This window comes from Salmo trutta, chromosome 2 (genome assembly GCF_901001165.1).
Source record: "Salmo trutta chromosome 2, fSalTru1.1, whole genome shotgun sequence".
Classification (NCBI taxonomy): Eukaryota; Metazoa; Chordata; class Actinopteri; order Salmoniformes; family Salmonidae; genus Salmo; species Salmo trutta.
Window position 1 is genome coordinate 10,175,463 of NC_042958.1, and position 22,232 is coordinate 10,197,694.

Genomic DNA, 22,232 nt, shown 5'->3' on the forward strand with positions numbered 1-22,232 from the left:
CCGTATCTGTATTTACTTGGAAATTATGTGATAACAATAGGCAATTTTCTGTTCTAACTTAAATATGGTGTAAACATTTGGTATATGTTACCTGTTTTGATGATTCCTAAATGGTGATGTAGGGCCTAATTATGATTTCACTATGAAAGTTTGAGGTAAAAAAGACCACAAAATAAAGCTTAATATGAAATAAAGCTTATCCAAATTGATCGAATTGATAATCTGGATAATGAGGTAGTCATGTCATGCTAAGGGGAGAGTTGAGGGTAATTATGAAAACATAATCAGCTCTTCATGCTAATATTGCCACTTTGTGCTAATATTACCACTTTTGGCTCCAAGGGAAAGATTGGCTAGGGATTAGTGGCATTAGCTGGATAATTAAGAGATGAGCAATTCATGGATTTGATGGCATTATAACACCATAAGAGGAGATATGAGTATTCTGAATAGAAACTGTGAAAATGCTGGTAAGGAAAAGAAAGGGTGGCAACAGAGGTAGAGTGTGACAGATGAGATGGTTCGAAGATATCAGGAGTGAGGGAGTTAGAAAAGAGAGTGGAGAGACGACTCTTACCCGCATGCCTTCAAATCGGGACAGTGCTCTTAGCGGCCTCAGAGCTCTGAGGGTTCTAAGTGATTTGATGGCAGCGAAGTCCGAGTAGCCAAGCGTGTTCGCCACTAGGCTCACCAAAGACACCTAGGAGGATGAAGAAAGCGCAAGAACCCACATGGTTAGGGGGGCTGCCACAACCTGTTCAAAGAAATGTCAACACAGTACCTGAAAAGGAACACTGGACCACTCTGGCGAGTCCCTCCTGTTAGCAACTATGTTAAGGGTTCATAAGTCAACCCAGAGTGGGAGCATCGAGGTCGTCCTTTTGATATTCAAGGGGATATAATGTTAAAATTTGGTTATTTCATAGCAGAACATAGAATGGTCACAAAACTTCTGCTTTAATCTGTGTAAGAGAGAGAGGAAGAGAGGTCAATCAAAAGTCAACCTCAAAGCCAACCAGAGACTACAGCTCTAGGTGTCTACTGTGTACGGTCAGTGGTGGTGTTTAGCGGTCAAATCGGGCCTCACCCTTATGCCGGCAAACCGGGCCACCACAATGCTCGCAGGGTCCTGAGGACTCGTGGGTGCCAATTTGCTCTACATTGACGGCACTGGTCAACAGGCCAATCACTGATATCTTGCCAACAGTGAATCAAATTACTTACTTACTTTTAAATATGTAGTACAGACTGATCCAATGCATACAGGTTTTACACAAGCAAACTTGCATGTAGTAAAGTGGGTGGTTTTGAATTCCCTTTTGCCCCTCACAAATTAATATTCAACTGCCCTCCAGGCACTGTCTGAGACTCATACCACAATCAGATAAATGACTGAAATTATTCTCCAAGGTTCACAGACATCTGTGCTTCGTCATGTTGCTTAAATGAATCACTGACTCAAGAGCAGGGGCTTTTTGTGCTCTTATGCCTTGGGGTGTAAGGAAATTAATACATCCTGACACTTTTGTTGAACACGATCAGCACAGCACACAGAGATGGATAGAGGGAGTAAACCCACTGGTGATCTTCTTGCCAAAAGGGTTTGGTACTTCAGCACTTGGAGACCTTTTGGCATTACACATGCTGTTTCGGTATGAATTATAACACTTCGTTGAGGGGGTTTAAAAAAGATTCAGCAAGCACACGTACACATTGTGATTTCCCCTCCACATCTATATCAGTAATTTAGAATACTGAATCACTCAGGAGAGAACTGCACATCACCACCAATGGTTTGAATCCACCGCCACATTTCCATTACTTCGGTGTACAATAGGAAGGCATGACCATTTTGAATGCCATGTTTGGTTATCTTTTCAATTCACTTCGTCTCACAATTTACAGGAACAAAAGGCAATGATAGCCCTGAAGAAACACAGACAATATGGCAGATTACATAGAACAACATCTGCTGCACATCCTAAACAAAGATGCATAAAGGTATCATATATCATTAGAAATATTCCCAACAAGCTGTGTAAGGGGAATATGTATTGACTTGGCAGTTTCATGGCAATGGTAAAACATGAAGCCATGCCGGAGAAATTTCCCTGGGAAAATAATGCTGTTTACATCTATCTAGTCAGCTCTGGCCTCTTTGTCTTTCTCTCTCTCTCTCTTTCTCTCCTCCTCCCTCTCCCACTCCACCATTCTTTCTTTCTCTTCCTTCCCCCTGCCATCTCTCCCTCCCTTTGTGCGGTGTGTCTGTGTGCAGAGAGCAAACACTAATTGCTCAAGGCTCTCTCTGCCTAAAGACTCTCTGCCACACACCAATATGTCCAAACTACTGACGTGAACTCAGCTCTCATGTTTCTCCCCGGGGATAAAGTGGTAACAAATAAGTGACGTATGAACCCAGGGGATTGTGGGGTTGCTAGACTCGCTACAGGGCTGCACTGATTGGACAAAGCGTTTTTGAGAACAGCAGTAGGTCGGTGAACATTCCCGAAATGTGCCTAATCCTGCCCAGGCAGTATCTACCAGTATACTGTACATTATGAGCAGGTTTCCCACATACAGATTAAGATTCCCTGACAATATTCTCCATTCAGCATCCTTATTAATTCGGGATTAGGTTTTTCTGAATCCGGCCCTATGACTGTCTGGCATGACAGCCAAACCATTCAGAAAGTGACATGGCTCAATAATGTTCAATGTTTTGGAAAACTATTATTGACAGAGTAAGACAAGACAAATCAGGATTCCACATTGTCCAAGTCACAGAGCTTTCAGAATGCATGCGACAAACAGATCGATTCATCACGTCTGACCAGATTATAAAACACAATCAAGTGAAGTGGGCCGTCGTTTTAGTAAATGACCTCATCGTCTCATCATCATGTCTGAGGGTTTGGAAATAAACGTTGCACTTACATCCACAATCAGGAAATCCAGCCAGCACCAGTAGTTAGTGAAGTACTTCTTGAATCCGTATGCAATCCACTTGAGGAGCATCTCCAGAATAAAAATGTAGGTGAAGATCTTGTCGGCGTACTCCAGCACCACTTTGACCACTTTTCTCTGTTCGATGTAGATGTCCTCAAAGGCCTTCAGAAAGACACATGGGAGACGAGTCATGATTAGGGCTTTTTAAATCGTCAATAGGCAATTAGTCTCATGCTGTAATACTATGGAACGTCCCTAGTCTCGTAATCACTCGGCAATCAATCTTACCATAGCAATATTAATGCAGTATCTTAATGACATACATACTGACTGTGTGTATCAGTGTCTTATTCTAATCACTAGAAACTGGCAGTATGTATTGTTATGATGTGGGGGAAGGTTAGTGTTTGGACAAACACACTACCAGGATACACTTCCACACTCCATCCCCAGGTGGCAGCAACAGCTGGTTTAGATGCTGAGCCAAGCCTTTATTTGCACAGAGGTGCTGCCAATTAAGGTGATTGTCAGTCAGTGTCCCAGCTGGCATGGCTGTGAGGCTGCTGGCTTTGTTAGGTGGCAATTGAGTCTTTAGTTTAGGCATGCCTCCTTGTAGTTTTCTTTTTGTATGTTTACTGACGTCACCATCTGAACAAATAATAATCTGCTTGGACTGGCCGACAATGGGAGTCAAGACTGAGCTGGCTCTGGACCTGAGGTAAGGTGACTGTCTTCTGGGTACAAGCACTGAACACCTGGTTGCATATGCTTATGTCTCATATTTATGAAACATATCTAATCAAGTTACAGACCATGTAGCTAGGCCTAAGACCCCTAGACATAACGAGTGCAGCAAACCCAGTAGGCTAGTTTCTGGTTTCGTAACAGTATGTACCCATGAGGGAAGTCTACACGCTATTTTTACATGAAACCCTTTCAGTGATTTATTTCACAACCGGAAAAATTATGTTTATACAGTATGCTACAGTGTATAATAATTGATTGAGGCCTTTTGCATCACAATTATTACTCAGATAATAAAGTTAGACGAGAACAACAAAGGGTCTTTACAGATGATAACATTTCTAGAATGAGGAACATTGAGTTGTAAAATGTCCAGTAATGTATAATGTACCGTACGCACATAGCTGCTGGGTACAAAAATAAACTCAGGAAATAATAGATACTCACACACTGATGAATGCTCCCGTTGTTTAACGTTTCAACCCAAATGTCCTGGTCAGGCTTAACCCACATAAAAACATGTCCTGGTCAGGCTTAACCCACATTAAAAAAAATCCTGGTCAGGCTTAACCCACATTAAAAAAAATCCTGGTCAGGCTTAACCCACATAAAAAATGTCCTGGTCAGTCTTAACCCACATAAAAAAATGTCCTCGTCAGTCTTAACCCACATAAAAAAATGTCCTGGTCAGGCTTAATCCACATAAAAAAATGTCCTGGTCAGGCTTACCCACATAAAGAAATGTCCTGGTCAGGCTTAACCCACATAAAAAAATGTCCTGGTCAGGCTTAACCCACATTAAAAAAAAATCCTCGTCAGGCTTAACCCACATAAAAAAATGTCCTGGTCAGGCTTAACCCACATAAAAAAATGTCCTGGTCAGGCTTAACCCACATAAAAACATGTCCTCATCAGGCTTAACCCACATAAAGAAATGTGATGATATTTATAGATTCAACATAATAAGCAGGCGATACAGGCTGTGTCATTAACTATACCTTCGTCATATACACACACATTGCACAGTAAATCAACAGGAATATTCATCACTGTGCCGGTATCTATTCTTTATCATAATGGTTAACATGCCACATACATGGAATATCCCTCTGCATGCTTTTCTGTAAAAGAAGGAAAGTGCTATCAGAGGAAAATAAACAAAATGGAGTGCTTTTGCTGATCAACAACTCTCTAGCTAGACGCATCGTCGCCATCGGAAACTATTTGCTCTACACTCATGAGGTATGCCGCCATGCACCCTAAATTAATGCCACACAGGCTTGGCCTGCATACCCAGCACCGAGCAATGCCCAGGAGAATGCCCACACTGACAGGGAAAGGCCCAGGAGAAACAACAATCTGCTTGTACAGAGATAGAGGAGTAGGAGGGTGGATGGGAAACGGGTTAGGGGTCGGGGCGGGGTGAGGTGGAGGGAGAGGGAGGGGGGGAAGGGCAGGCACTGGTAGCACAGCTGAGGTTTGGGCACGCTCCGACCAATCCACTGCTAATTAGGAGGAGAGCGGAGAAGGATTGACTAATCATTGATCTGACTCCTCTCAGCTGCATATCTGTTCATGCACTACATCACTGTGGAGGAGGAAATTGAGGACGATGAGGAGTGAGAGGGCCCAGGCAGATGCAATGAAAAGACACACCTCAACCAATCCTTCCTTGTTTCTGTGTGCCCAATTTATTGCAATAGACACTTTGTTTTCAATGTTTTTATACTATATATATACCACAATTTGTCTTATCTCAATTTCGCCTGCTTGACATTCTCAGATAGCTCTACTATGTTGGGCACTTCATGCCTGCCAACCTTGGTGTTAGATTGTAATAGCAGGTGAAAGAGTCATTAACCTTGTTTGTGAGCTGCATCCTGGAACAAATGGTCTTAGAGTTAGTCCTTGGAGGCTTGTAGGGTGCTGTCTAGGAAATACTGTACAAGGGCTCATGGAAATAACGCCCATCATAGTGTTAGTGTTATTACAACCTAAGGCCAAGGTTAGCACATCACACAAGCTGATCAAGAGTCGGCCATCCATGTTAGCATCCTCCCGACATCAAATATGGGATTTTGAGCAGTCTATTGGCTAACCTTCTATTTGATGAGATTATCTTATTATTATCTTATTAAATAGCCTGGATCTTAGAGTAAATCAATAACTGTGGAGACAAAGAGCAATAAAAAAAGAGATGAGGTAACAAACAACTTGTATGATCAGAGAGATTATTCCTAAACATCACACACAGCCTGAAGCCTCTACTTACAGCATATTACACTCTTAGATGAAAAAAGTTTTATTTGGCAGTCCCCATTGGCGAACCCTTTGAAGGACCCTTTTGGTTCCAGGTAGAACCCTTTTGGTTCCAGGTAGAACCATTTTGGGTTCCATATAGAACCCTTTCTACAGAGGGTTCTACATGGAACTAAAATTGGTTCTACCTGGAACCAAAAGGGTTCTCCTATGGGGACAGCCGAAGAACCCCTTTGGAACTGTCCTTGTTGGATATCTGTGTGTCATCCTCTGTTTCCCCTCCAGTCTCACCCCACACTGTGTGGCCTGGCATATTGACCATTCAGCAGGCAGGGCCGACCACCCCCCACGACCCCCGCCACCCCTACCCAGCATGCATGCTGCTTACCAGAGCGCCGCTGCTCAGCAGGATCATAAAGATGATGAAGGACTCGAACCAGCTGTGCTCCACTATCTGAAAGCAGGTCTTCCTCAACCGCCACCATGCCTGGCCCAGGCCCACCGTGGTTTGGATGTCACAGGACTGGAAGTGGCGCACGCATACTGGGGGAGAGAGAGAGAAAAAGAAAGAGAGAGATAGAGGGATAAAGAGAGACAGAAAAAGAGAATGACTATTACATTGTAAGTATGCAAATGGCTACTCTATTGACTCATCAATGTTTTAAAGAGAGAGAGAGAATGGAAGTATTTGACAAGTGTACTGACATGTCAATGTCTCTTTTTTCCAATATGTATCCAAGGCCAACATTTTACCCATTAATTTAATGATTCAATTAGTCTTTCTGCGAACTCATCTTAATACACATGAAGCAGGAAGTATTGACAGGGGGTAGTGAACTTACAGAGATCATAGCCCATGCTAGCTAGCTAGCACACCTTAGCACACTGTAGCCTAGTGGTTAGAGCGTTGGACTAGTAACCAAAAGGTTGCAAGATTGAATCCCTGAGACGACAAAGTAAAGATCTGTCGTTCTGCCCCTGAACAAGGCAGTTAACCCACTGTTCCTAGGCTGTCATTGAAAATAAGAATTTGTTCTTAACTGACTTGCCTAATTAAATGTAAAAAATACTTTATACTAGCTCTCCAGCCTAGCCAGGAGGATAAGGACCCAGTGTCTGTGCTAATCTCGCTGCTTCACTAGATAAGAGACTATGGTTTTGGAGCAACATATTCCCTGGTATCAATTACTCTTTAAAAGCTTTCCAGGCAGAACAATGGCTGAGGCTGGCTGCTATGAAATCGCATTTGAGCCGTCAACCCATAATGGCCGCAGAGTCGACCCAGTTCCTCCATAACCGTCATCTGAGCCCCCCATCCAAATGAACTTATTGCCTGTAAACTTAATAATGATGGGATTATGGTAACGGACCACTTGCAACTCAATTTCTAACGATGATCTCAGGCTCTTTCTTGGAAACCGCGGATGTTTTAGCGCCCTGGTACTGACATCTGCCAAGCAATTAATGGCCATCAACAAGAAATCAAGAGGTTTTATTGACTGTGACTTTGACAAGGCATTTACAGTTATCATCCGGTCGATATACGGTTAGACTTCAGAGTAGAGGCATTTCCTAAGGGATGTTTTTTTTGTTTTGTTCTTTGAGAGTACAAATAATGCAAATTTCCTGTGTTGAAATGCTACTACCTCTTCTCAGAGTGTAAAACGCTATGAAGGGCCCACATAACCTTGCGCATGTTTGAGTACATGTCAGCTTGAGGGAGCTGGACAGAAACATAACGCAGGGTCAAGACAGGCCTTCTTCTTACAGTTTGTCTGTTTAGTTCAGTTACTGTAACGTCTAGTGATGGGGGGAAATCGATACAGTTACTTATTTTGGAAGATATTATATAGTTTTTTATTTATTTTGCTAGGCAGCATTAGCTAGCACTAGTCAGGTTTACCTGCGCCAAAATGCTGGTATTTTTCATCCTATAGCTTGTGCTCCTTCTTTTTAAATAGTGAGCCAACATGTTTTCAGCACTTTTATTTCCATGATTTATCAAATACATTTTCTCATGCTCTCTCTTGTCTCGCTGCAGCAGTGAGCAATATTGCAGTATCTGATTGCAATACATAAAGAATCATTTTAATTGTAAGAATTTTGAGAATCGCAATACTTAATCGTATCGGCACCTAAGTATTGTGATATTGTATTGTGAGCCCCCTGGAAATTCCCAGCCCTAGTAATGTCCCTCTAGTGATTTAGTCCCTCGAGCTATCGTTAGAAAAGTCCAGAGAGTTGTGGTTTGTTAGGTTGGCGGCCATTTTGTATGAAAAACCATTAGTCATGGCACGGAGACATGGAGACAAAACCAATGTGACATGAGCTTGCCCCAAGTGCATGCCTCAAATGTAAACAATGGTCCTCATGTATATAAAGTGCCTGCCCCCAGCCAAACTACACTGCTAGCGCTACCTCCTCTAGCTGGGAAACGACCCTGCTGAACCTGAACCTAAACTACTCCATGTTTCTTTCAACAGGGAGGCAACAGCCATGTAGCCTAGGTGTCAGTCTTTTTTTGCTTTGACCAACTTTTGTTGAAAACACATGGTTAAATCCAGTAACAACAGTAACAACAATTATCACCATTTGACTTTTATCTGCTGTACTATTCCTGTCTGTTGAAAATCCCCACGCTAGGCTAGAGACAGAGGAATTGATAGGCAGCTGTAATGTCCCAGTACATAGCTCCGGGATTGATCTGTTTTCATTTATTTTATGGCGGAACACCACTATTTTGTCTTTCTTACGCAACCCAGAAATATGTGAAATATGGCCATGTAACACCTCTTCATCTACTCTCCAGTGAGAGTACTTCTGCTTCATCCCATTCATCCAGCACAGGAACATGTAGTGTTCTTAGTGTTGAAGGTGTAGATACACAATCAAAACTTACTACATGCTTGTGTTGGGCTTAACTATACTATATTTAAGCAATAAGGCCTGAGGAGGTGTGGTATATGGCCAATATACCACAAATCCCGGAGGTTCCTTATTGCTATTATAAACTGGTTACCAATGTAATTACAGCAGTACAAATAAATGTTAGGTCATACCCGTGGTATACGGGTGGTCTGATATACCACGGCTTTCAGCCAATTAGCATTCAGGCCTGGAACCACCCGGTTTATGCCCTTTTGGGATTTCCAGGGTGCACATGCTTCTGTGTTGGCACCACACCTAACAAACAGGCAGTGGCTAAGTCTACCGTGAGTATCATACGATTGATAATAAATCACAGTGTCACTAAGAGCCTGCGGTACTGGTGGGATCAGAGTCCCAGTCACGTCCAAGGAACACAAATGGGTTTCCATGGTGAGGTACTCAAACCATTAGGTTTGCATTTAGGATATTATGACGTAACCTTAATAGAGTCCTCTGATTAGAACTATCCACCACCCACACCCTTGAGTTTTCTAGCATTCTGAGGTAGTACTCTGAAAGGAATAGAGGGTTTCAGCCTCTACTGTAGTCCACGTTATTAAAGTAGTGATGGTGCTCTGGTTGTTTTGGATGCTTAGACTTCCTGTGTAATTGAAGGGACACGTACACATAGTAATATGATACCTCATACACAAGTCACACTCTATTCAATGAATACCTATCAGTGTCAGCATTCAGGAAACACCTCTTGTTCATTGAACCCAGAAACAGTTAAAATTCAAGTACTTCCCCACCACAACCACAGTGTACATGTAATCAAAGAGCGTGATCCCCTAACAATTACCAGACCTTTAGTAATGATGTTACTGCTATAACATAAACATGTCGAAAGCTTTTTAGAACAACCTCCAACGATGCTGACCGTTTCAATGTACACTCAGCCAATGCTGACTGTTTCAGTGTACACTCAGAGAATTACCACGATTGTCTCAGAGGCATCACGTGATTGGTCCGGCGTGCTAGGTTACCTCAGACGGTCTGAGGGGGTTGATTAGTTGGGACCAAATTGAATTCAGGGAGTCAGTCATCATCAAATTAACCAGAGTCCATTTTGTGCCTGACACGCCTTTTCAAATCTCTGCTGACACAGGACATTCAATTTAATGCGCCATTACCCTTTGAAATGTCACTTAATTGTTTAATGTTTTATATCAAATGGCCTCCACTTGAAGCGAAAGCCAACTGTTTTGGATAGTCCCAAATAAATGTTTAGATTCGGGATCGCAGAGAGAGTGAATCAAACCCTATACTAACATAAACTGTTAAAAATATACAAATGTTTTGGTTGGACTGCAAAGTTATCCCCATCATCATGACATACTAATATACACATTTGAAGTATGATGGAAACACATTCACTGACGTGTTTGACATGTTTCTGTTCAGTTTCCATTTCCACATACAGTATACGGATGAACCTCAGGTCTAAATCTTATTCTTTCCCAAACAGTAGAAAATAATGCTGCTGATAATATTACATTAAATAATATTCCTTAAATGTGCTTACCTGTCTTTTACATGTCTTTTACTTGTGTACCATTAGCAGTATACTGTATCATTAGTGCATGTATACAGTATATTAAGCTGTATGACTGTTTATGCTTATACCTCTTAGCGCCAGAGCTTGAAAAAGAGATTAGTATCTCTGCTACTGTACATAATGGCATGATGTACTTTAGCATGAATTACTACAGTACCCATAATGCTCTCTACCGATTTTATTTTAGCAAAGATGTTCTGACGAAAACATAATGGTGTCCTCTCTCCCTATTGACACATGGTGTCATAAGTGGATTATGAAACCACGCCCCCTTACCAATAGAATCTCAAGGGCGACTCACCTGATTAAATAAAGGACGGATAAGCTTACCTTCAGGGAAGCAGTTGTCAGGATCCATGGTCTCTTCGGCCATCTCCGAATACTCATCCTCTTCCTCCCCTGGCTTCCTCAGATCCACTGTGCTGCCCTCTGAAAGGCTGATGTCATCCTTTACCTGAGGAAAACAACCAATCAGAGCCATGTTAGATTAAAATATATTATATATTACCATTGATATATTGGTAATATAGTAGAAGGTGATCTGGTAGGTATGGAGAGAGAATCGTTCCGTCTTTTTCTCCATCTATGAAAACCATTCAGAAGGAAATCATGAATAACTACTACTGTCATGATGACGATTGTCTCTGGACATATTTGATTTTCACATTCTGGTGCCTATAAAGTCTGGGTAGGTATAATATGACATCTAACCTGTCATTACCTTTGTGGCTTTTATCGTATTGTATTTTCCAGCACATCTTAATCTGCAGCATTTGTTTCAATCTGATCTGGTACATTTCAAGTCAACCAATCAGAGATCTGGAGTGAGATTTATAGCATCAGCCTTTAATAGACAGAAGAGGTGTAGTAGGATGGATATTTTGAGGCAAAACCCAGAGACCGCATTGTTGGAAATGGACTGGTAAGGAAGCATTTCACTGTTGTTTATGAAGCATGTGACAAATAACAATTGATTTGACTCTAGATTGGGATTCATTTGGATATTTGTTTCCTCACACATACACTATATAAAGCTAGAGGTTGCCATGTTCACCTGTTACAGTAAACACCGAGGCAATACAAGACCAATCTACTGGAAGACACACTTCCAGTCACCCTAACAGAGTTACTTGTTTGCCATCTATTTGCCATTGTGTGCTTATTACGCAATCCTCCTGGAGCTCTGTGTGTGTGTGTGTGTGTGTGTGTGTGTGTGTGTGTGTGTGTGTGTGTGTGTGTGTGTGTGTGTGTGTGTGTGTGTGTGTGTGTGTGTGTGTGTGTGCGTTTGAGTGCATATCAGAGAGGGAATGTTGATGGAGATGATGAGTGAAGCCTAACGCCTCGATCACACCGACAGCGTCATTGCGCAAAATGGAACACAGCATCATCTGGATATGTGTGCAACAAAAGTTCAACATTCACCTTCTGCTACCGTTTCTGTCAAGCCGTTTACACATAAGATTTGATGCATATGTTCGATAAATCCAATGTACGCACAACACAGAACGCACTAAGGAGCAACAGAAAGAGCAAGAAAGGGGGGGAAGAGGGAGAGAGAGAGACAGAGAAGAGAGAGAGGGGGGCGAGGGATTGAGAGAGAGAGAGGAACTTTAAGACAAAGCAGATCTCTCTTGACAAGTGGCCGCTGTGCTTTACTCTCTTAGAGACTAACTGTTGAAACGCGTCCTGGCTGACGACATCTCTGTACTGAGGAGAAGGAATCATCCGTAATCAACCTTCACAAACCACATCTGACCGGATCCAAAGGCACAGGATGAGAGGAGCGGGAAAAATAATTCAGCACAAAACCCCTTCTTTACTTCAAAGGCTGGTGTTTTGCCAAGCTGTAACATCTCAATTTACTGTACGAGGCCAACAACAAAGATGTGAGCCCCTGACACTGATCTTTTCCTGAATGTAGAGACCATTTTACCTCCATAAGGATAATGATGATGGATTGTATTTACATATACATAATGCCGGATTGCACTTCTTTTCAATATGTCTCAGTGCAATACATTGTTGTAAGGGTAACTCACATGATAAAACAGTCCCAAATGTAGGGAAAATTATGAATAGTTGGACAATAAAAAAAAAAAGATACCTGTACACTCTTGAACACACACGTAAACTTTTCCAACAGGTTTTCAGTCTTCAACCGTGTGTGATTTATATACAGGATCTATTTATTTTCTATAAAACCGCTGGGTCTAATCCTGAATGCTGATTGGTTAAAACCGCATTCCAGCCAGTGTCCATTCTATTCTATACACCTGGAAAAATAATTGTTCTACTTTTGAACTAACTATTTGACCCGGGACTCTGTGGACTGCTCGCGGTGTATCGTAATGTCTGAGGTAAGGTGACAACACCAGAGTCAATAAGACAGTCATGCATAAACACAGAGTAAAGTCTGGGTAGAGGAAGTTCCAGGGTGACGAATGTCAGCCTTCGGCATAATAGAACCCTCAACGCTCTCCATCTTTAAATCATTCTTTAATTCATATCCTTCATGGCCATGTGTCATTTAAAAGGATGGTGCACCCCAAAACTGAAGTATGACCGATGTTTTTATATTTGTAAAGTGGGCTAAAGTGGAGCACAATCCATACCTTAATTCATCTATTCTTTGGAATACTTTTTCATTTTGGAATTCCCTATGCATTCCCTCAACCCTCAAGGATACTAGCCTTGGAGAGCACCGCTGAGAGAGAGGGATGACTTAACAGTTCAGTAGATGTTCTCAACTGTCCAATACAGCCATACAGCCATTCTGTACAGACAATAAAACGAGGCGGCCCTTCAACAAACAATCTTTACTCCAATTTCGCTATCACATTCTCTGGGCATTAGAGGATCAGTATTATATTACCGCTGCCAATAACCCACGAATGCCCGACAATAACTACAACATCAATCTAAAACCAATACTGTACAGTCATTGTCCTGCTCAACTTTATGAAGCTTTCTTTTCTTTTTCCACCTAAATAAACAGATAAACCTTTTGTCATCTCATCTCTTGAGTTTTACTGGTCATGCCATACCTATGTCAGACTTGCAACAACATATCATCAGATGGACAGTACCTGTCATGTGGGCATCCCATGAGCCTTTGGGTTTTACGGAATAGTCAGGCTCAGCTAAGGGGGGCTCTACTGTGACAAGGTCAGCTATGTCTGGTAAAAGCACTGATGATGGACTCACAAACCCCCACGGCCCTGATACACATACCAGGGGCATTGCCCCCCCCCATATGACAGACCTATAAATAGCCCCTTTGGAGAGAGAATGGGTAACTAACAAGAGTTAGACACGAGCGTGCACAACCCACACACACACACACACACACACATCCTAACTCTTTGAAACAGGACTCCCCTGAATGCATGTATAACCATGTGTTGTTGTCAGAAGCCACCTGCGGGTAGTCTCTTTGCCTCGTTAAGGGTCAGGGGTCATGTACACATGGTGTAGTGTCAGGCATTAAGGGTGGCCATGAGGTATTTAAGGGGTCCCAAAGAGCGACACAATAAGATAGAAGAGAAACTGCCAAAGTAAATGCCCTGCTTGAGTGACACTCTTCTTGACCTGGCTAGCCAAAATTGGAGAGGTATGTTTTATAGAACGCAGCAGGGAGAAATCTGTAAAGTGGCTATAGTTGGCAGTGTAATATATGGATGAATAAGGAGGTATCTGTAAATGTCAATATGAATGACAACTGTTTCTATCATCACTACCCATAACAAAAGGGTGCAGCAAAAACCTTCCTCCTGGGGGAGATTCCCTAAAAACACACAGCTTCGATACAGCTACGGCTTTTATGTTGCAGGTTAGGAGAATTAGGTTAAGGTTCGGAAAATGGTTAGGTGTTGGTGAAAATGATTTCCTAACCTGCTACGAAAAGTCACTTGCATCGAAGTGGCGTATTTTATGGAGGCTCCCCCTGGGGAGCTATCCCCCCAAACCCTAATCTACCCCACCTGATGCTAATGCTTACAAGGACCTTGACTGGCTGATAAGCTGAATCAGGTGTGTTACAACAGGGTTGGAGCAAAAGCCTGCATACCCATTTCTCCAAGAGGAGGCTTGGCCCCAACCCTTATTTAGACATTAAGAGCCACTGACATGCTAGGAGAAATTCTCTGCCAAAACAATTTCAAGCATGTTTTCAGTCAATGAATTATACCAGAAAAAAGGTCTCATCTCATCATGTATCCCATTTCCTCATCAGTCCCCTCTGGGATATGAAGCGGCCCCGGTTGTTGCCGTGGTTGCGTTTGGACACAGCTGTGCGGCGTTACACCACTGTTGGTCCCTGGAGGACCCGAGCCATCAGAGCCGACGCTCATACCTCACACTTCTGCTCTTCTCCAAGACTGACAACGACACTTTGCTGCCGGAGACGTTCATACCCCTTATATGTACCATTACGCCACTTAGAATAGATGGCCAATACATACAGTAGCTTCATTCCATGCTATTACTTTGGTCATCAAAAAGTTTTAAATGACTCAACTGTGAATTGCTAATAATGTGCAAATTGCATAATTTACTGGCACTGAAAGGAACATGATTGAAAGTTTCATCTAGTTAAACCCAAATAAATCACATGTTCTATCTGTAGTACGCTGAGGTATTTACCCTTGGGGTTAGCAGAAGTAAAAGTTAAGCACACTGGCAGGAAGTGTAGCACTGTAACGTGAGCATGGTCTCTCTATGTTTAACAGGATTAGCCTTGCACAATAACCTTGTTAGTGGGATAATCAACATAGGCTTCCCGCTAAAATATTATCAAGTCATTAGTGACAGAGTTGAATTTACAAGCTATGCTTATAATATACAATGGCTCAATGGTGTGAGGAATGGTCAGTAACAGCTCCAGCCTCTACAAACACACACACACACACACACACACACACACACACACACACACACACACACACACACACACACACACACACACACATACACATACACATACACATACACACACACGCACGCATCACACACCCCACATGCCATACACACACCCTCCGAGGTGTAAAAAGTGGTCCGGGCCTTGGCCCCTATAGTGATGAATCAGACAGACAGGCTGTTGACTGAGGAAGAGGTAAGTTCGGGGTCAGAGGTTAAAACATGACATCTACATTTTCCCAGTCTTTCAGCCGGCAGTGACATACCAGCTCATATGGGAGGTTTGTCTGCATGTGTGTCAGCACAGCTTTTCTCTCACCCACCCCCCACCCCCCCCCAGCCACGCTTTGACGTTAAGGAGTTGTGAAAGGGACGAGCCGGGTCTGCCTCCGCTGCACACTCTCCACAGCAAAAACTAAAGCAGAGACACTTTGTTTCCTGCTGCTAACCTTTAAGAAACTCTTCATTTCCAATGTTTTGGATGTTTCTATTTTTTTTACAATAGAAAACACACACATACATACGACAACATACAGAGATATCCACAACATCACCCCTGCCCTGTTTTTAATGTTTCTAATTCACTTTTAAGTGCTAACTAATGTTTCAGGGCAACATTCTCTCTCGCTGCCCTTTTCCTGACAAGGGATAGCGACATGCACGCATCCGAGGCCACAGTTACATGAATAGATGCAGATGGTTGATTTTTATGCCATGTTTTCCCTTGTGGGCCAAATCCCTGTATGCATGGGAAACTGGCTAGGGAAATGGAGGGAACGGCACACCACCGTGATAATCTAAACATTGAGCCACAGGAAACGTATGTGGAAACCTGATACAGCCTCCATGGGAGATATGTACAGAACAGGTTGTTGAGAGAGGACAGGTGTAGAGAAAGATAAAACGGAGTGAGTGGGTGGACGGGCAGGTGTACCGAGATGGAGTGAGTGAAGAGATAAAAGAGAGAAAAAGAGAACAAGGGAAGGTGAGAAGACAGGTGCGTAGTGTGATTAAAGCAGGTGGGCAAGACGTAACCGCTCTCTTAAAACTGATTGGAGCACAGGTGTGCAAAGAGACAAACCAGTCAGCTCTGTTTAGAGTGAGTGAGAGAGAGAAAGAAAGAGAACACAGATGCTTATTGTCTCTCACTCTGTCTCCCTCAACAACCTGTTCTACATGTTGGTAATTCTGTATCATGTTCCCATAAACATTCATTGCTCTACATACTACAACCTTGTAGTATACACCGGTGGTATGCCGAGCCCTCTCTCTCCCTCTCTCCTTGCCTCAACTGTTTTAGCAAGTTAAATTACAGTTTTACATTTATTCAAGGAGCCTGGCTGATTTCACATGCCTCCTTATCAACATAAATTCATCTTTGAAAGTGGCCATAACCCCCAGACAACAAAGTAACGGCACACGATCTAGCTTCCTATAGTGGATGCAGACACAGAGACAGTAATGTTAAAGACAAATACAGGCAAACAAATGCACTTTGCCCTTAAGGATCTAATTCCATATTCCTGATTAGGCGGAAATATAGAGGGCCATTGTTACCAAATGGAAGAAGGACCAAATTGCCAAAACAGTAGTATAAATCTTTAGAAAGGGGTAAAATTGGACAGGGTATCCATTTTGGGAAGAGTCAGCTTGGGGCCAAATTGCTCTGGAGGAAACGAGAAAACAAAACAAGGCATGAAAATAGCCTTTGTGCGTGGGCTTGGAGCGGCTCACTTGGAGAGAGAGAGAGAGGGAGAGGGATGGAGCAAGAGAAAGGGAGGAGGGAGAGAGGGAGAGGGATGGAGCAAGAGAAAGGGAGGAGGGAGAGAGGGAGAGGGATGGAGCAAGAGAAAGGGAGGAGGGAGAGCATGAGAGATAGAGGGAGCGAGAAAGAGAGAAGGCTCTCTCTCCAGTTATTAGCCTAGCTAAGCAACCTCTCAGGCCAGAGAGCGAGAGAGAGAGCGAGTGAGAGAGAGAGCGCTACAATAATTCATTAATCTATCTGATCCTCAATTAGTAGACACAATAAACAGCACAGCTCTACCATTTCCTGAGCGAGTCAATGTAAGAGACAAGCATACATGATAATACCTGTACAACAGGGATGTGCAAATGGTGGCCAGTGGGCAACAGGCCCTCAGATTGTTTAAAAGATTGTTTCAACTTACTGTTGCAAGTTAGAATAATAGAATACGCAAGATGCATTTTCAAAATGTGGTTTTGCATCAGCAGTTTTTATCTTGTTATGTCACTGATAGTCACTCAATTAGCCATGTCAGCTAAAAACAAAATTGATTGGTAAGTTAGTAATCATGGTCAAATTACTGTTGGGGGGGCCCATCATTTTTTTTAGTCAGTCTCAATCAGATATCATATTAAAAACTACAAACATTTGTAGAAATGTGTAGAATTACATGAAATGAATTATACAATTGCAAAATATTGTCTCCGCCCCATAGCAAAATGTGTAGAATTGCAGCAAACTAGCTTTAATACTGCAATATTTTCTCTATGTGCAATGGTAAAATGAGTAAAAATACGTCAAAATGTCTTTCCGCTGTCAAGAAGGGGGCTGCTAAAATGTTTTGCTCGCAATGTGGGGGTGGGGGGGGGGGGGGCTATGCACATTTGGGTACGCAGACCTGTGAGCAACTGCAGATTTTGTGTGGCCCCCACCCCATCAAAGTTGCCCATCCATGCTGTAGAGTGAAACAGGACAAACTCTGTCACGATTCCATACCTACCAGTAAGTAGTCTGCAATCTGGAGTCAATTACTAATTAAAGATGCAGTCCGGGATCTTAAGCACTTACAAATTCAGAACATATGGTACCAATTAGAATTAGTAACATATCATACGAATTGCACTTTTTCTTTGCAGTACGTAACATATCATACAAAATGGATGACGTACAACACAATTGTGCACAATTTTTGGGGACCCATTTTGGCTCGTGAGCAATACTTTCAAAACTACTGGCTGAAATTATACAAAAGCTCTGGAGTATCACTTAAAAGTAGAAAAGATTAGCTTAACTAACCAGGTATCCATCACACCTTTTTATGCGCGTAAATTACATGTTGGATAAAAAATGTAACGACAGGCCTGATTGAAACAGCAAATTCTGTTAGTAAACTTTGCAAATGTCAACAAAACAAAATCCGCTAGACAAGGTGGGATCTTTTTGTGTCTGTAAAATTAATTATGCAAGAAATGGCGATGGAAGCGTTTAATTCGCAAATATTGATATGATAACCATCAAAGTAAACTTGGAGTCATGTTGTGTGGTGCTCCCACTACGACTGGGGAGGACATGCAGTTTATTAGGCTACTGATCAAATCAGTTATGATGAACTTCACAGGGTGGTGAATGTGCAAAGTGATGAGCTTGATGCTCCTTTCCAATAAATTGCACTACACAGCTGATTCAAATAATCAAATCTTGATGATGAGTTGGTTATCTGAATCAGCTGTGTAGACCTGGGGGGGAGGCGGCACATTTGCTATAAAACACAACTTTTTGGGGTGACAAAACCATCAGTAGAGTTGAAAACACATGGAAACATATTTAACTTGTATTTTTTATTCAGTACAAGGGAATTTAACCGCAAAAGTTACCACGTCATCACGCACAGCCTTTTATCCGCAGCAAGTCAATTGTTTAAAAATATTTGCATTAAAATCTTTCGCCAATTGGATGGAAACCTAGTTTATGAGATAATAATATCTGAATGGCTTGTATCACAAAGATGCTGCCGATATTGTTATAGACTTTCCAGTATCGGTACAAAATACTACCACCAACCCATCCTACCTGTTTGCTCTCCTCCTCTTCCTCCTCCTCCTCCTCCTCCTCCTCCGAGATCTCGCTCTCATCCTCATCATCATCATCATCCTCCTCAGGGAACTCCACGTCTGACTCGCCAGGAGCGATGGGCACGCTGATGGTCAGATTGGGGTTTGTCATGTAGCTGTCATCGACCTCCGGGACCATTATCTTCTCTCCGTGGCGCCCGATCACCCCGATCCCTCCCCCCAGCGTCACCACTGTCCCATTGCCCACCTCGCCAAGTGGAACACCGTGGCTCAGCCTCTTGAGCTTCAGCATGGCCTTTGTTTCTTTGCTCTTCTGCCGTCGCCTCTTGAAGTTGCCGTTGAAGAAGTCGCAGATCTACAATGAAGTAATGAACTACGTTTACAAGATGTGATGAACTTGTATTTTTGTATGTACTTATTTTTTTCCGTTGATTCATTTGTTTGTTTGGTTGTTATTGGTTGTTTTGCCCCGTAGTACATTTTGTGTCATATCTTACCTAGAATCTATGCAATCATAATTATTAAATAAAAACATGAAAAAAGTGTCCGACCTGGCTTCGGAGCCAGCCCATGCCACTTTTGATGCGACCAAGAGCGATCTGCAGGTTGTTCATCTCGCCGTCGTCGTCGGGTGCCGAGAGGTTGTCCGAGCTGAATGAGCTGAGCAGCAAGGCTAGGAAGAGGTTGAGTACCTGGGAGGAGTAGAGAGGGAGATGAGTTTGAATAAAGTCAATGATGAATATGTGCCAAACTGGAGTCCTTAAGATGTTATTACTTTCACGTTGATTGAAAAGTTAGTCACAAACAACATCTTACAGTTAACCATACAGCTGGATAAAAATACTAGATAAAGCTAGCCTGCAGGTTTGGTTCCTGAGTCAGTGTGGACGGAGAGGGCCCAGATGTGTAAAACTAGAAATGTAAACAGCAGGAGTGATTTGAGCCCGGTATAAATGTCTGGAACCGGAGATCTCCTTGTCCATGTTAAACAAGAGAACCTACTCCTCTGGGTTGTAGGGCTGTGTGGTTTTAGTGTGTGTATGTGTGTGTGAGTGTCCATGCATCCGTGCTTGTGTGTGAGCCTGCATGCATTTGCGGATGCGTGTGTGTGTGCATGTGTGTGCGCTTGTTTGATTAAAGTGTGCGCGGCAACCATGGTCCCTTAGACACAGGGCCACTTTTCCTCAGTTTAGTAAATGTCAACTGTGCATGCAGTTTCATGATGGAATTTCATTACCATCGTGTAATGATTACAAACACCATTTTGTAGTCAAATTTAGATTTTTCTCCATATCCTAACATGAGCTTCACTAATGAAATCCTTTCTGTGATTTGATAGAGCCTATCAAAGTAACATTACAATTTTTCCCCGGGGGCCGCATTCGGTCTTCAAAGAGGTCTGGAGGACCGCACTGAAAGTTAGTTAAAGTTCCTCTATGTCTTATGTTTGACACCCCTGTCCTAGACCTAAAATGCATTGTTTATGTTTACCTGAGACGGTTCTCTCTCTGTTTCTCCAAAGGCTCATAGCTGTTGTAGCAACACATCGATCAAATCAATCAAAATCAATTAATTGTCATGTCATTCATCTGTTTCTTGATAAACATCAATTTATTATATCTCTGCAGCCAGCATCAATCAAAGTTGACAATGTTCATTGGTTCTGAAATGATGAAATTTGGTAAAGTGGAAACCAAAATTGCATGTGAGTGTCTCGCGTGTCCCCAAATTACCAAAGGAAGCGAACTATCATAGTGCGTGCATTGTGCATGTATTCATTCATATGTGTATGTGTGTGTGTGTTTGAGGATGGGAGTTGGAGGCGACATAGCCCTGGACCCCCTGTGCCTGCCCCTTCCCACCCCCTGTGCTCCATGCCCATCTCGCCACGCCTGGTGCCCACTGTGACAGGTGTAATTGGATGTCTGGTTTTTCTATTTTCTGCCCTGCTACATTTGTCCTTTAAAACACACCGTCCATGACATCCTGCCATCTCAGAGAGTGATACAGCAAAACACCATGTTGTCCACTGAATCACCACCTCATCTTGCTTCCAACAATTCAATTATTTCAGGTCAAGAAGAGGTGTCCGGGAATGTAGGCTGATTCTGGGACGGGGCTTTTTAGGTTTGCAGGATGTGGTCGACCATAGAAATGATGGATATTCAGATCTACACCCAACACTCCCCCATTGAGAATTCACAGGAGACACATCATAGCAGCTCCTCCATAAACACCTCATATCTCATCCCATATATCCCAAGGAACCCACTGTGCTGCGCTGGGCAGATGAGCGCGTGTCAAATCGCCACACTCGCCTCGCGTGCTGATATGTTATGGTTGTCACCAGGGCATCCCTGACACACCTAGCCAGCATAGAATCAGCCATAAGCTGCTTTATCATGATTAATGTATATATGGTGTAGTCTGTTGCTTTACCGTGACTATACATATATATGGCATAGTCGGCTGCTTTACTATGATTATAAATATATAGGACATAGTCGGCTGCTTTACTATGATTATAAATATATAGGACATAGTCGGCTGCTTTACTATGATTATAAATATATATGGCGTAGTCGGCTGCTTTACTATGATTATAAATATATAGGACATAGTCGGCTGCTTTACTATGATTATAAATATATAGGACATAGTCGGCTGCTTTACTATGATTATAAATATATAGGACATAGTCGGCTGCTTTACTATGATTATAAATATATAGGACATAGTCGGCTGCTTTACTATGATTATAAATATATAGGACATAATCGGCTGCTTTACTATGATTATAAATATATAGGACATAATCGGCTGCTTTACTATGATTATAAATATATATGGCGTAGTCGGCTGCTTTACTATGATTATAAATATATAGGACATAATCGGCTGCTTTACTATGATTATAAATATATAGGACATAGTCGGCTGCTTTACTATGATTATAAATATATAGGACATAATCGGCTGCTTTACTATGATTATAAATATATAGGACATAATCGGCTGCTTTACTATGATTATAAATATATAGGACATAGTCGGCTGCTTTACTATG

At 42.3% G+C, this 22,232-nt stretch overlaps 1 protein-coding gene across 5 annotated transcripts in view; it reads right to left on the bottom strand.

Moving 5' to 3' along the window:
* Positions 1-22,232, bottom strand: part of LOC115150314 (sodium channel protein type 4 subunit alpha B-like) — a 181,173-nt gene that overhangs the window by 20,257 nt on the left and 138,684 nt on the right. For all 5 annotated transcript variants that reach the window (XM_029693503.1, XM_029693512.1, XM_029693476.1 and 2 more), the window contains 6 exons: positions 19,717-19,857; positions 19,164-19,520; positions 10,766-10,889; positions 6,338-6,492; positions 2,935-3,108; positions 578-700 (listed from right to left, as the gene is read on the bottom strand). In XM_029693503.1, coding sequence (XP_029549363.1) covers positions 578-700; positions 2,935-3,108; positions 6,338-6,492; positions 10,766-10,889; positions 19,164-19,520; positions 19,717-19,857 — 1,074 coding nt within the window. The remainder of the gene's footprint in view (positions 1-577; positions 701-2,934; positions 3,109-6,337; positions 6,493-10,765; positions 10,890-19,163; positions 19,521-19,716; positions 19,858-22,232) is intronic.